Source organism: Ziziphus jujuba, chromosome 12 (assembly GCF_031755915.1).
Source record: "Ziziphus jujuba cultivar Dongzao chromosome 12, ASM3175591v1".
NCBI lineage: Eukaryota > Viridiplantae > Streptophyta > Magnoliopsida > Rosales > Rhamnaceae > Ziziphus > Ziziphus jujuba.
This window is the reverse complement of record NC_083390.1, coordinates 6407676-6421533: the sequence shown is the minus strand read 5'-3', so window position 1 is coordinate 6421533 and position 13858 is coordinate 6407676. Positions and strand designations below refer to the sequence as shown.

Sequence of the window (13858 nt, the reverse complement as noted above, 5' to 3'; positions counted from 1 at the left end):
TCATAGAATCATCATTTTTGCATTCCTGGAAACAGAGTTGGAATTTGAAATCATGCATTGCATACCACCTCGATGGTATAAAATTTGGGTTTATGTCTCCGAAGAATCTTATACGAGTTTTCGTGTGGTTTTAGCAAGTCAGTTTTTAAGTTTTAACCATTATTTCCTCAACATTTTAGACTAAAATAAATAAAAGTCCATCCGCATACTTGCGTCCAAAAGTCTATTCAAAGAAACAAAATTAAAATCGAGTGACTCAGCACTAGGGAAGGCCATCCGTATTTGCTGTATCAACTGGTTTTGAGAGAAGACTTTCATGTGAATTTTTCGAACGCTAAGTTGCATTCAAAGTTTGAATCTGCTTGCATGTTTGCTCACATTCAGGTATACTGGAAACAGCAAAACGCACAATTTGCAGGCAATTGTTATGACAGAAAGTGAAATACATCAATATAAAATTCTAATCCAAAAGGTTCTCGTTTTCAACATATATTCAAACTACATAAAGTGGACAACGGTCAGGAACACTATCTCCTTCATTCGAATGACTATTGCAGAGAAGCCTTAAACTTCTGGTCACTGCATCTCTCCAACATAAATGTATGAACCACAGCATCAGTATTTATATATATATGTATATATGATACATATTCCAAAAGCAAGAAGCTAGGGTTTCACTTACCCACGACGTTTCCTCTTCTCTGAGGTTGCATGTACCTGTATTTTAGTCCCAAATGTCTTTTGCTGGAAATTTTCAAAAGCCGCAGAAACCTCGTCAACCTGTAATATTGTTTCATTCATAAAAATGAGTTTAGGTTGGACTAAATCCCTAATATGGAAAATGGAAATTGACAAATGCATTTTCCCAGCAACTAACCCATTTAGGATCCTTTGTGTACACCCTTACTATCATATCTTGACAATATGAAGGCAGCAAGTTACTGATTTGATCATCATGGATTGGAAACTTTTCTTTGCTCTCGTAATCCTGATATTAAAAAGAAAAAAAAAAAAAAAATGCTTTTAAGTGCACCATTCAAAATAAGGCCTTTGAACAGAGATAAACAGTCTAAGTTGGGAATTTCAGCAAGAAAACTGGTAATTTATCCATTTCTTTTGCCTAAGATGTGTTTTCTTACCACCTAGCAATCAGAGTTTTTTCTATGCATTTTTGGTACCGAATGAATGACACTCTTTCCAACTATAATCAAGTTTAGTTCTCCAATTTACAACAAAAATTATACTTTTGAGTCTGAACAATTTAGAGGCATGATAGCATTTAGAGGCATTATATTTTCCAAGTGAATGATGCTCTGAACATTTTGTAAGCTGCTGGATAATCTCTAATATGTTATTATAACATTTGCAGCCAATATTCAAACAAATCATGTCGTTTAAGGATGTTGAAATTTTGTACAGGCAAGTAATTTTGAAACAAAAAAGACTGCAAAAAAATAGACAGTACGTACCTGAAAAAAATTGATGCTGGCAAGGAGATACAAGCATATGGGAAGAAAATAGCAATTGTAGAATTAGATCAGCAATATCGAATACAGTAAGGAACTTTTAAATGCAAACAGTTATTCGATCATGCAAGATCATCACTCAATCAATTCTCAGGTACCTCTCAAGAGGGTTATGTTTTCCACGACTCAAATCAATTCTAACATTGCTGACAACAACATCTTCTTCATTGAGTAAAATGTCACCGGGCCTCTGGTGGGAAGAAAAACTCATTAATTCAGGATATCATGTTTATATGTGTACTTACTCATACAAATTGAAGAACATGATAATTCTATGATAAAAATTTTGGACCTGGGAACAAATTATATCTTTGGAAGTTACGTCCTTGAAGTGGTCCATCATGTCCTTCGGAACAGAACACTCATTACAGAACTGCAAAACAGATGAGAAACTCGAGATTCTGAGACGATAATTCTTTTTATTTTTTTAATTTTATCATCTGGGGTTCCATGTTTCTAATATCATTACTACCATCGCCAAGTGTGTTGAATTACTAAAGTACCTCGTATAGTTCTCTTCTTCGAATACGCTGTACCAACTCCTTAGACATCTCGATATTTGATTTTGGAGTGCTCTCGATAAGATTCAAAAGCGTGTCATCCAACTGCACTTGATGATGAACAGCTTAGTTCCACGCACTTATTCTGAAAATCCCTTAAAACAGCCTACTAAAGTGTACAGTTAAAAAACCTGAATAAATTCAGCCGGGTCATGAACATAGTCGGAAATGCCTAAATAGTAATCTGCGCTTATCAGAGCATCTACTACCATGTGCTCTACAGCCTGACAAAGATATTGACTCAAATCATCTATGGTAGTTGGTACTATGCAAATTTATTGGTCCAGAGTTAGGTAGACACAAGTCTAGTACCTTCACTTTGGTATGTGAATAGACTGTTCGATGTAAATCAGCATGAGTAGCAAATAGGTTGTGGATTGTCAGATCTAATCAATATATGATTATCAGATAAAAATAAAAATTGAAAAAAACATTAAAAACTTGATGTCCAATTGCTATAAAGTATTCAACATCTACTGACAATCATTAGCACGATAGCATATCTCATCGTCCATTACTCGCATTGATTCCATTAACCTGCAATTGAGAACATAAAACATGAAGGCGTTGAAAGTTCTTATCAGTCCTAAAAATATGCGTATTTTGGTGTGCTATAGCTATATAAAACAGTAAGGTAAATTCAAACTGCCTCTGCTGCAACTTGGGTAAATATCAATACTTAGTTACATGCATCGCATGGAAAAATATTAATACCTCTGAACCTGAACATCGCAGCCCCTACCACAAGCCCGAGAGTCACGAACAATGTAATCAAACCTATAAGCAAATTACATTTTTATCAATCTCAATGGTCAAACCCACAACTACATAAATAATAGCATGTTGCGAATGAATAACAGTCTAATGACATACTTGTCAACATCTATTCCATTTCGACCATTTGCAACAATTTCATATAAGAAACGATTTTCCTTGGCACTCTATACATGAAGACATTGAGACATTGAGAAGAAGGAAATTAGTAAGGAAGTTACAGCTTAAAATAGCATTCGAAAAGGGGAAAAATGTTCGAAAGGTGTCGTGAGAAGGACGTCAAATGAAACATGATGACTTACCTTTTCATTACTAATAATGACCATTTCCTGTCAAGAGAAGAGCAATAATGATCATTCCCACTATGTGTAGATATCCATTGGCCTTCATGTGAATGAACCAGCCAATAGAAAAACATTCACAAGTTAAGAGTGACCTCAGTAGCCAAATATTGCAGATAGAAGGTGCCATCAGTGGTGAGACATGAAAGTAGACAGTCTGAGTAAATAATTTCAAACCCCCGTGAGAACGACTGGAAGACATGCTCCAATTCTCTGGGAGGATTAGACTGTTGAAGTAATAATTGCAGTATTGGTAGCATAACAAACTAACCTTCACTTTCTTAAGAGTTTCAGGATCAACTTCTATGTTGTTCTCATCAACAATGTAGTCGATCATCTTTACAGTCATATCCTCACAAGACCTGGTATTATTAAAAAAAGTACCCAAAATTGGATTAATCACGATACTGGTGTTATGGCAAAGGGCCAACTAGTGTAAAGTAAATAAAGATTAGGTAATATGTAAAGTTTAAACACAAATATGCTCTATTACCTAAAAAAATACTAATATCCACAACAAAGAGCTAAATACTAATATACACAACAAAGAGGGAAAAAATTGAGATTGACCAAATATTAGAGCTAGTGAACTAGAGATACAGTAAAAGATATTGAGGTTAGTATCCTTGTAATTCATGATAATTCATGCATTAAAAAAAAACTACGGATGCACATTGGCCAAGGAATATGTGTATATAACATTTAATCCATTTCATTCTTGACTAAATACTCTGTTTAAAAAAGTGAACACATTGATATGTAAGAGCTAGAAGCATCATAAAGAGTACATTTATGCCATTATGCTCATTATGAACCATGAAGTTTGAGAAGCTCACATGCCATTTAAGAGACAGTAGATTAATATCTAAGATATTGAACATAAATCTAATCCCACCGTGCAGGATACATTTTTCATCAGTCATGAACCTTATTGAGTTCATTGTGTATGAAACTATGGAAGTCACTAAACAAAATTTCAGTAAGTACCTGAAGGTAACGATAGAGAATAGTCATTCAAACATCTTTAACCACATATTTATCAAATGAAAAATAACTGTAAATGAAAAGATTAAATAATGTATAAAAAGCAACCTTTTGGGAGAAAGCTATAAACTAAATTCAACTGGAGAATGCAGAAATTACCAATTATTGCCATTAAGAATCTTGGGAAGAACTTCATGCTCAAATAAGTGACCGAAAGGCCCATACCCGACATTATGCAGAAGTCCTAGACAGACAGAGAATAAGTTGGTGTAATCAAATTCCAGTTAGCCCCAAGAAATTTTTTTTTTTTTTTTTTTAAATGTGAAGCATTTATTATGACTTTGTACAGATTACCAGCAAGTTTGACTGCCTGTATATCCTTGCGTTTGATATCAAGCTCCATCTCCTATGAGGATATCATAAAGAGGAAATAAATTTCATTCATAGAATCAACTTTGAAAATGTTAACATTGTGTTGACAAATTCCTACTTGAAATCCTGCAAGTTTAGTAATAGCTTCACCAGCCAGCCACTGCACCCCAAGTGAATGCTCAAACCTAGAATGTACAGCACCAGGGTAAACCATGTATGTGAGACCTGGACAAAAGTAAAACTAATATCAGACCAATCAAAGAACATAAGCAACACTTTTGGACAGAAAACATCAAACAGTGAATTACAGATGGTATCGTTTTGGAAAGCAATTTTGATTTCATACATGAAGAATCTGTTAAGGAGTTTGCAAGGGCATATATAATATAGAAAAGTGGTAGCAAAATCTAAGCTACGTAAATTTCATATTGGCGAAGGTACTCACCAAGCTGCTTTAGGTCACGAAGCCTGCAAATTTGTAGTAATATCCTTAGAAAACAGCCACAATAATTTGCTTGAGAAAGAAATGATCATATAGGACAGAAACTAATAAGACTTGCCTCTGAAACTGAGGAGTGTCAATGAACTTCAAACATAGCTACAAGAAACCGGAACGAAAGTAAATAAAATTATTTTATAACGATATTCCAATAGAGTAGTAATACTTAACGCAAGAGAAATACATAACTGTTTCGCAAAAAATATTCAAAAGAGTATGCAGTGAACAAAGGAAATTATCTAGAGGTACGCTCTTTGAAAAATGAGAGAAAAAAGCATCGCTAGGTTGCAAATTTACTCCAGCTTAGTAAAGCATTTCCATTCAAGGCCAAGCTTCTAAAGCTAAAATCTGCCTCATCAAATTATTCAGTATGGCAGTGACTGTATTATTCTTCTTCTTCTCGGTTCTTCGGTATTTTCTGTGAAATATTTTCAATGTTCTGTACTGAAAAGCATTAATCGATATCCTTTGCAGAGCCAATTGAAAATGAATTATATGAAAAGGAATACTTCATAGACAAATTTAGAGCTCCTGATCATATCAATCTAAATTTTATTCAATAATTCTGTATTTCTCCACCATATATAGACCAAAGTAGAGCATGAATATGCGTAGAGTCTCACTTCAATAATAAACAAATACATAAGACACCAATTTGAGTAGCAAGACAAAATATTCAAAGTAGAATAGTATTAGTTAAGATCTTGAAGCTCCAACAATGGTGGACTTAAGAGTATTAGTTTAACAACATGAATTTCTCAGAGCTAGAATCAACGCTGAGTATTAAATGTGCGCAGAGGCTCACTTCAATAATAAACAAAGACATAAACACCAATTTGCGAAACAAGACTAGCAAAGTTTTCGCCGTCAAATAGTCTTAGTTACGATCTTGAAGCTCCAAAAATGGTGACTCAGAAAATTAGTATTTAACAACGTAAATTTCTCAGAGCCAGAAACGAATGGCAGAAAGAAAACAGAACAAAAACGAAGAATCGATAAGCAAAACCATAGACGCTTCTATAAAAAAAGGATAAATAAATAAATAAATAAAAAAGAAAAAGAAAAAGAAAACGAAGACGAATTATGGAGCTGATACCGGATCGAGAATGATGTTACGATAAAGGTTGTCGTGAACTTGTTTCAATGATTGGCGTCCAAATTCCGGAAGATCTTCCATTGCCAACGGAGCTGTGGAGCTCGAACACGCAGAGAGAGAGAGAGAGAGAGATGAAGAAGAAAAGAAAAATGCGAAGTGAGAGAGCGAAAGGAGAAGAGCTTGGTTTTGTAACATTCCGGAAATTGAAACAACTTGTACTGCAATGAGAGTGTTGCCGCCAAAAAACCGTTATGTCTGATCACGAGTGGGCCGCACGCTCCAATTGACTAAGAAAGTCTTCTCTCAATAATCGCATGGGTATGCCACCTCATTTTGCTGACGTGGTACATAGCAGTATCATTTTTCAAAGTCACATACCCAACATACAAGATTGGTAGATATACAAATGACTTAATAAATAAACTCACAAGTAAAAGTTGAAAATAATAATATTGATAATAATAATAATAATAATAATAACAACAACTCAGAAGAAAATTTATAATCTTTCGTTTAAGAAAAAAAAAATTGCTAATTAACATATTCTTATTATCGTCATTTTGACTTGTACAGTAGGCTTGAAGTTGAAGTTTGTCTTTTAATTTCTTATGTTTTCTTATATAATTTTTTGATTCTAAGCAATAAAATTTAAAAAAAAAATGAAAAAATAAAAAGATTTCAAACCTAGACACCATCTGATCTTAGAGCCATCAGTTTTGCAGTGCCGCCAAAAGAATAGTAAAATTGGTATAGCGCTTACAACGATAAAACACCATTATACAGAATTCATAATGGAGTCTTTCATTTCTTTTTTCCTAAAGTCCATTGGATTTGGATAGTGAGATTCAAGTTTACAGAGTTTTCATTAAGCTTCCCAATTGTTAATTTTGACCGTTATGTGCATGCGTTAAGACTGGAAGAGGGGAAATAAACAAAAAAAATAAAAAAGTTTCTACTGAAACTTGCATAGTTTCTATTGAAGTACTTCGATGCATAAGCTTGCTCACACGCAGGTAAGACCAAGCGAGAGACCGAAATGTGAATTTCCACAGTTTCTATTCTAAGTATTTAGATTGTAGAAGTTTGATTATTTTCAGATAAGTGGAATATATACACAATTAGCTCAGCTTTATTGATATTTTTGGCCTGCAAGAAAAAGTCTATACATCTCCCAAAAGCAAGATGCAAGGGCGCAATTTTTGCATTTACCGCATATGTTTCTTCCTCTCTGGAGTTGCATGTACCTGTAGAATCGTCCCATATGTCTTTCGCTGAAAATTTTCAAAAGCCTCAGAAACCGCTTCAACCTGCATTTTTTTTTTTTCCCCATTCATAAGAATAATCTAGGCAGACATAAAATCCCTAATCTAAAAATAAAAAAGAAAAAAAAAATTGATTAATTCACTGTTCCACGTAACATACCAGTTCAGGCTTCTTTGCGTACACCCTCACGATCATATCTTGATAAGATGAAGGAAGCAAGTGACTGATGCGGTCATCTTGGATTGGAAATTTTTCATTGCTCTCCACATCCTGATGAAAAGCAAGGCTGTTAATTAGTTCACCAAGCATAATAAGGCCTTTAACAAAATTGGGAATTTTGGCAACAAAAAATGGTTATAATCCATATCTATTGGCTAACATGTTTTTGTTTTTCACTTACATCAGAGTTTTTTTTATTGAGTTTTATTCCTTCTACCAAGTTATTAAACACTATCATCTAGAAAAGGGAAATAATTATAATCGAGTTTAGTTCCCTGGTTAGCTAAAAGGATAATACTTTGAAATAAATAATTCACTGCTAAAGATTTTACCTACATTGTAAGCCTATATCATGGCATTTGTAGTGGCCATATGTTCGAAAAATGATTTTTCTATTTAAGAGTCTGAATATTTATAAAGTTTCTGGATAATCTGTCATCTCTATATTATAGAATTTGCAATCAAATATCAAACAAATTATTTTGTTTAATGGTATTAAAAAAAATAATAAAATAAAATAAAATCAAAGAGGAAAAAGAGAGGGAATCTAGACTTTAATGTAGATGGTACCTGGAAAAAATTGATCCTGGGGAGATACATGCATGGAACAAAATACCAGTTGTCAGATAGATCAGAAACATCAAATTAAGCAAATAACTTCAAATGCAAATAGTTCTTCCATCAAGAATGGATCATCACTCCATCAATTTTTAGGTACCTTTCAAGAGGGCTATTTCTTCCATTTGTCAAATCAATTTTAATAATGCTAACAGCAACATCTTCTTCCTTGAGTTCCACAGGACCAGAGTTCTGGTTTAAAAATAACTCATTAGGATATCATGTGTATACTTTCTGATCCAAATATAAGCATGCTAGTATGGTACAACTTTTAGACCTGGGAACAAATTATATCTTTGGAAGTTATGTCCTTGAAGTGGTCTAGTTTATCCTTTGGAACAGAAAACTCACCACAGAACTGCATGAGAAACTAGATTCTTAGACGATAAATTCCCTTTTTCCAGTTGGGGCTTTGTGTTTCAAACATCATTATCACCTCCTAATGAGTTAAGCTTTTAGAATACCTTGTACAGATCTCTTCTACGAATGCGATTGATCAAGTCTTTAGACTCCTTGAGCTCATTGTTAGAAGAGAACTCAATAAATTTCAAAATTGAGTCATTTAACTGCGCTTCATGATGAATATTTTAGTATAACTGTAGAATAAAAAAATACTTAAAAAAATCCTCTGCTCATGTGTAAATCATATAGACCTCGCAAAACAAAGCTGGATCTTGAGCCCTAGCAGCAATTCTAGAAAAATCATTTGCTTTCACCAGAGCATCTACAACCATGAGCTCTATAGCCTGAGAAAGATTGATATCAAGAATAGAAGTTTGTATTACGCAATTTTAGTGTTCAAATTCATCTATAATAGTTCATACAATGCAATTTTGGTGTTGAAATTCCAACTATAATAAGGTAGGTGAAAGTCTGGTACCTTCACTTTGGCATGTGTATAGACTGTTCGATGTAAATCAGCACGAGTGGCAAATATCTTGTGGATTGTTAGATCTGATCAAGATATGATAATCGGATATGAAATAAAAATTGAATTGTACAATAAAATAATTAATTGAAATTGTTAATAAAATTTTGAACTTCTACTGACAATCATTATTATGATAGCATATCTCATTGTCCATAACTCGCATAGCATCCATTAACCTGCATTTGAGAATGAAAAACATGTCCATTTGAAAGCTTCTATTATTATAAGTACTAAAAAGTATTTGTACAATAAACAGTAAGACAAATTCAAACTGCTACAACTTAACAAAGGTCACAATTTCAAGCTTCTTTAACTGAAGAGTGCACCAAATCATACGCATAGTTTGGAAAAAATCAATACCTCTCAAAATGAAAACTGCAGCCTAGACCACAAGCCCGAGTGTCTCGAACAATGTAATCAAACCTGTAGACATATGAAGATTTTATCATTTCCATTGTCGAACTGTAAGTAAAAAGTAATAGCAATTCCAACTGAAAATAGATCAACTGGTATACTTGTCAACATCTATTCCAGTACGTCCATTTGCAACAATTTCATATAAGAAACTTTTTTCCCTTGCACTCTACATATTAAGACATTGCCAAATGATAAGGATAAAATAATAAATAAATTACAACAAAGGGGAATAAAAGTTCGAAAGATGTTGTAAGTACGACGTCAAAATAAAACCTTATGTTGACTTACTTTTCCTGGCACATTTTCAGAACTGGCAGTGATCATTTCCTGACAAGATAACAGAGATTCATAAGGACCCCAAAAAAGATAAATTCATAACTGTACATTCTTACTGGAGTGTAGATAAACATTGGTCTTCATGTGCGTGAATAAGGCAATACAGAAACATCAAGGAGGTGGAGAGGTCTCAGTACCCAAACATTGCAGACAGAAAAGGACATGGTGAAACATGAGAGTATATATCTCAGTCTCAGCTAAAAAATTTAACCTGTGAGAACAAAGTGGAAGATGTGCTCCAATAACTGTATCCTAGAACTCACAATAAAGTGGAAAGAGAAAAGACATCTTCCTTCTGCCAACATGTTGTGATTTCAGTACCTTGAAAAATATTTCTCCAGAAGGACTAGATTGTTGAAGAAATAATCGCATTATTGGTAGCCGAACAAACTAACCTTCACTTTGTTAAGGATTGTAGGATCCACTTCAATATGGTGCTCATCAACAATGTAGTCTATCATCCTTACTGACATGTCCTCATGAGACCTGGAATTTTTCAAAACAATAACCCATAAATTTATTAAAGTTTTTGAGGAAAAGCAATCACTGTTTACACTACTGAAAGGAAGTCCATACTAATACACAAATATTGTAACAGAAATCTGATAAATGTACTTTATTGCTTTACCCTTGAGCTCGTATGGCCAAATCATAATTGAAAACACAATTAATCACTTTACTAGTATATATTATCAATGGAGAACTACTGTCAACCAAAGAAAGGTTATGCTGTAATATTGTAAAAAAATAAAATCATGCAAGCAAAAAGCAAGAAAAAAGAAGAAAAACAAAGGAAAAAAAAAAAAAAAAAGAAGAAAAAGAAAAGAAGAAGTTATTGAACTTGGTTTCTTTATAAGATAAGCATTTAATATAATTACATAAACATATGTGTTCAAATAATGCTAAATCATTTGTCTTCAATAATATGTTGTTAAAGTAAATGGAAAATTTTCCATATTAGATGTAGAAGCACTAACATACAATTAAATTTATGCCATTATGCTCATTATGACCAATAAAATTTAGACGGACAAAGAAAATACCATTTCTGGCCATTAAGAAACTGGGGAAGAAAGTCACGCTCAAATAAGTGACTGAAAGGCCCATGCCCGACATCATGAAGTAGTCCTAGATAGAGATCAAAGAAATAATAGATTAGTCAAATCAGATTACTTCAAGTAAAGCAATTATTAATTACAGTTCGATTACCAGCAAGTTTGACTGCCTGTATTTCATCACCATCAATATCAAGCTCCGTCCCCTATTAGGATATCATAAGAAAGAGGGGAAAATTTCATTCATAAGATCAACAAGAATGCAAACACTGTGGTGACAAATTCTTACTTGATATGTTGCAAGTTTATTCATAGCTTCACCAGCCAGCCAATACACCCCAAGTGAATGCTCAAATCTAGAATGTACAGCCCCAGGGTAAACCATGTGTGTCAAACCTGGACAAAAGTAAGACGAATATTAAACCATGATTGGTCATTTCACTTTACTTGCTAAAAGTTCTTTTAAAAATTATAACATTTTAGAAAAGGAAAAGAGTTATTATAAATAGCTTCCCTCCAATTGTACACAGCATTTACAAAGAAACACAATTCACAGTGAAGGTTAACTCACCAAGCTGCTTTAGATCACGAAGCCTACAATTTTTGGAAAAATACTCAGAAAATGTTCAATGTAATTTGATTAACAGAGAAAGACCCTACACAAGAAATACTAAAACTTGCCTTTGAAACTGTTCAGTGTCGATGAACTTCAAACAGAGCTACAGCAAGCCAGATAACATTACATAGATTATGTTATACATATCATCCAAAATAATTGTAATCTAATGTGCATGAAATAAGTGCCCAAGGTAATCGTTTCCTTAAGAAATGACCCAAAATGCATCACATTAAACTCAACGACTTTAAATAATATGCAGCATCAAACCAACAAGATAATGTTCAGAAATAAATATTCTCCTCTACAATATTTATTTTGCACTTTGTTGCAAATCTTCTTCCCTTTCATGCATTTCCGTTTAGGGTCAAGCTTTCAAAAGCTAAATTTACTTCATTAAATCATCAAATCTAGCTATCTCTGTACTCCTCTTCTATATTTTACAGTGAAATATCAATGTTCTGCATTGAAACGCTTTGATTTGTTATGGTTTGCAGAGCCAATAAAAATGAACAGAACAAAAAAATCCTTCTTAGTCAAATAGCCATGGTGAAATTCCTCACTTTATTAGTTCATTTCAGACAAATCAAGCTTAAAGATCTTCTGCGTGCACGTAAAAAATATACGGCTCTTAAACATGTATTGGCTTCGAATCATTCCACACTTCTATTCATGCTTCAATGTAATATCATTGTCATCCAGAAAATAAAATCTCCTATCTGGAAAAGGGATAAAAACACCAAATTGCACGCCCTATGCAACTCGAACAAGTCTAGATAACGACTCAATTAATTACAGACCAAACACCTCCGGTACATATCAAATTCAAAGTCCTTTCAGCACTTGTAAATTTCACTTGGGTAAAAACTGAACCAAGCAGAAAAACAAAAATACCAGAACTGCTATTTGAGACAAAAAGTTATGAACAATTTACAGCAATTAATATAATCAATCATGACTCAAATTATATGTTTGAGCTATAAGCTATATATCTTAAGCTGGAAATGCAATAGATAGAATCGGAGAGAGAAGCAAAATTATATTAACCTAAAGTTCACTTCAATCTGAATCACATATGAAGAGCTCAAAATCATATTAACCGAAAGATCGATTCTATACTTGATTAGAAACAGAGACAAAAAGCAGAGTAGAAATGCGATTACATAACATTACCAAAGAACCACTTAAAGTTCATCCAACCGATTCTAAACTTGTTTAAAAAAACAAAGACCAAAAGCAGAGTAGAAATGCGATCAAATACTTTAAACGAGCAAAAAATTATCAAAGAATTAAGAAGACAAACAAAACCGCAGACACAGAGATAATGCAGAGAAAGTATGAAATCGGAGCTGATACCGGATCGAGAAATATGTTTCGGTGAACGTTGTCGTAAACTTGCTTCGTCAAGCGCCGATCAAAGTTCGAAGAAGCTACCATGGTTGGCTCGTTCAGTGAAATGAGTCTTTGGACGACGACGTGAAAAAAATGGCAGAGACGAACAGAAATCAGGTTAGCTAGGGTTTGAGGAAGACGAAGAGAGAGAGAGAGAAGCGGTTACAGTAAAAAGGAGGGGGAGAGGAAGAGGTTGATGGTTTTTTTATACATAACTGAGAGATTTCGGAAAACAGTTGCCCAGATTGTACTTCTTCCAACTGAAGCGATGCCGCCAAAAAGCGTTTCGTCTGAATAACAACGCGCTCGCTTCTGCTAGTGCTAGCCACGCACCAATGAGCTCGTATAGAGAAGCAATTAGAGTTGGAGCAGGGAGCTCTGTTATGTTGGAGAACGCGTAGAAAAAGAATTAAAAATAGAATGTTGGTTACGTTATGTTTTTCTATAATATATATTCCCTATCCAATTAACACGCGGAATGCATATAATGGAGATTTCAAAAGTAAGTGAGTCAAATTTGCAATGAAGCCTGGAACCTCAGCTGGGAAAAAAAAAAAAAAAAAAAAATAGTTGAAAGCATATGAATAATAATATGGTTATGATGCACAGTAATAATATAATACCCGGTGTGATAGGAATCCTTGCTCAAATCTCACGTTGTTTTCTTCTCCTTTATTATGGGGAACACAAGGCGGTGTCAAATTGAGGGGAAAATTCGTCTATGTATGTATATATATGTATGTACGTGTATATATAAGTGGTATGGATCATATCCAATATTGGTCGGATTAACAAACTATATATCATTGTTAATGTGCGCTGGTTCGCGAGGTTGTGACTGCGTGATCTAAAAGAAAAG

The 13858-nt window shown here is 33.8% G+C and overlaps 2 protein-coding genes across 5 annotated transcripts; both read right to left on the bottom strand.

Annotated features, from left to right (window-relative positions):
* Nucleotides 1-384: 384 nt before the first annotated feature.
* Nucleotides 385-6958, bottom strand: LOC107428617 (uncharacterized). Its single transcript, XM_016039184.4, has 20 exons — nt 6153-6958; nt 5118-5155; nt 5003-5025; nt 4676-4782; nt 4540-4591; nt 4345-4429; nt 3473-3563; nt 3163-3189; nt 2960-3027; nt 2801-2863; nt 2568-2623; nt 2399-2472; nt 2218-2310; nt 2030-2131; nt 1819-1899; nt 1625-1716; nt 1470-1485; nt 878-988; nt 683-780; nt 385-579 (listed from the first exon to the last, which is right to left on the bottom strand). Exons 1-20 carry the CDS (start codon nt 6345-6347, stop codon nt 549-551), a joined length of 1503 nt encoding a protein of 500 aa, XP_015894670.2. The 5' UTR covers nt 6348-6958; the 3' UTR covers nt 385-548.
* A 143-nt stretch (nt 6959-7101) lies between these two features.
* On the bottom strand, nt 7102-13408 carry LOC107428730 (uncharacterized). Of its 4 annotated transcripts, XM_048466925.2 has the most exons (19): nt 12964-13407; nt 11673-11710; nt 11563-11585; nt 11281-11387; nt 11146-11197; nt 10980-11064; nt 10332-10422; nt 9889-9927; nt 9699-9766; nt 9544-9606; nt 9304-9359; nt 9133-9206; nt 8906-8998; nt 8717-8818; nt 8530-8610; nt 8353-8444; nt 8205-8220; nt 7575-7685; nt 7102-7459 (listed from the first exon to the last, which is right to left on the bottom strand). In XM_048466925.2, the coding sequence occupies exons 1-19, from the start codon at nt 13042-13044 to the stop codon at nt 7358-7360; spliced, it is 1374 nt and encodes a 457-aa protein (XP_048322882.1). In that variant the 5' UTR covers nt 13045-13407; the 3' UTR covers nt 7102-7357. The 4 variants fall into 4 exon arrangements, with proteins under 4 accessions (XP_048322882.1, XP_048322883.1, XP_060669622.1 ...); XM_048466926.2 differs by lacking the exon at nt 8530-8610 and having other exon boundaries at nt 12964-13408; XM_060813639.1 differs by lacking the exon at nt 11673-11710 and having other exon boundaries at nt 12964-13406.
* Between the last annotated feature and the right edge of the window lie 450 nt (nt 13409-13858).

What these genes read in the sequence shown, in the direction of transcription:
- LOC107428617 (XM_016039184.4), bottom strand. Translation starts at nt 6,347, where the DNA reads ATGTTACAAAACCAAGCTCTTCTCCTTTCGCTCTCTCACTTCGCATTT. An exon ending in GTAACATCATTCTCGATCCG is followed by an intron (nt 5,156 to 6,152) that starts GTATCAGCTCCA and finishes GGTTTCTTGTAG; the next exon opens with CTATGTTTGAAGTTCATTGA. An exon ending in GAGAAGAGGAAACGTCGTGG is followed by an intron (nt 580 to 682) that starts GTAAGTGAAACC and finishes GGAGAGATGCAG; the next exon opens with TGACCAGAAGTTTAAGGCTT.
- LOC107428730 (XM_048466925.2), bottom strand. Translation starts at nt 13,044, where the DNA reads ATGGTAGCTTCTTCGAACTTTGATCGGCGCTTGACGAAGCAAGTTTAC. An exon ending in TCGTGATCTAAAGCAGCTTG is followed by an intron (nt 11,388 to 11,562) that starts GTGAGTTAACCT and finishes ACTTTTGTCCAG; the next exon opens with GTTTGACACACATGGTTTAC. An exon ending in AAGATATAATTTGTTCCCAG is followed by an intron (nt 8,445 to 8,529) that starts GTCTAAAAGTTG and finishes TTTTTAAACCAG; the next exon opens with AACTCTGGTCCTGTGGAACT.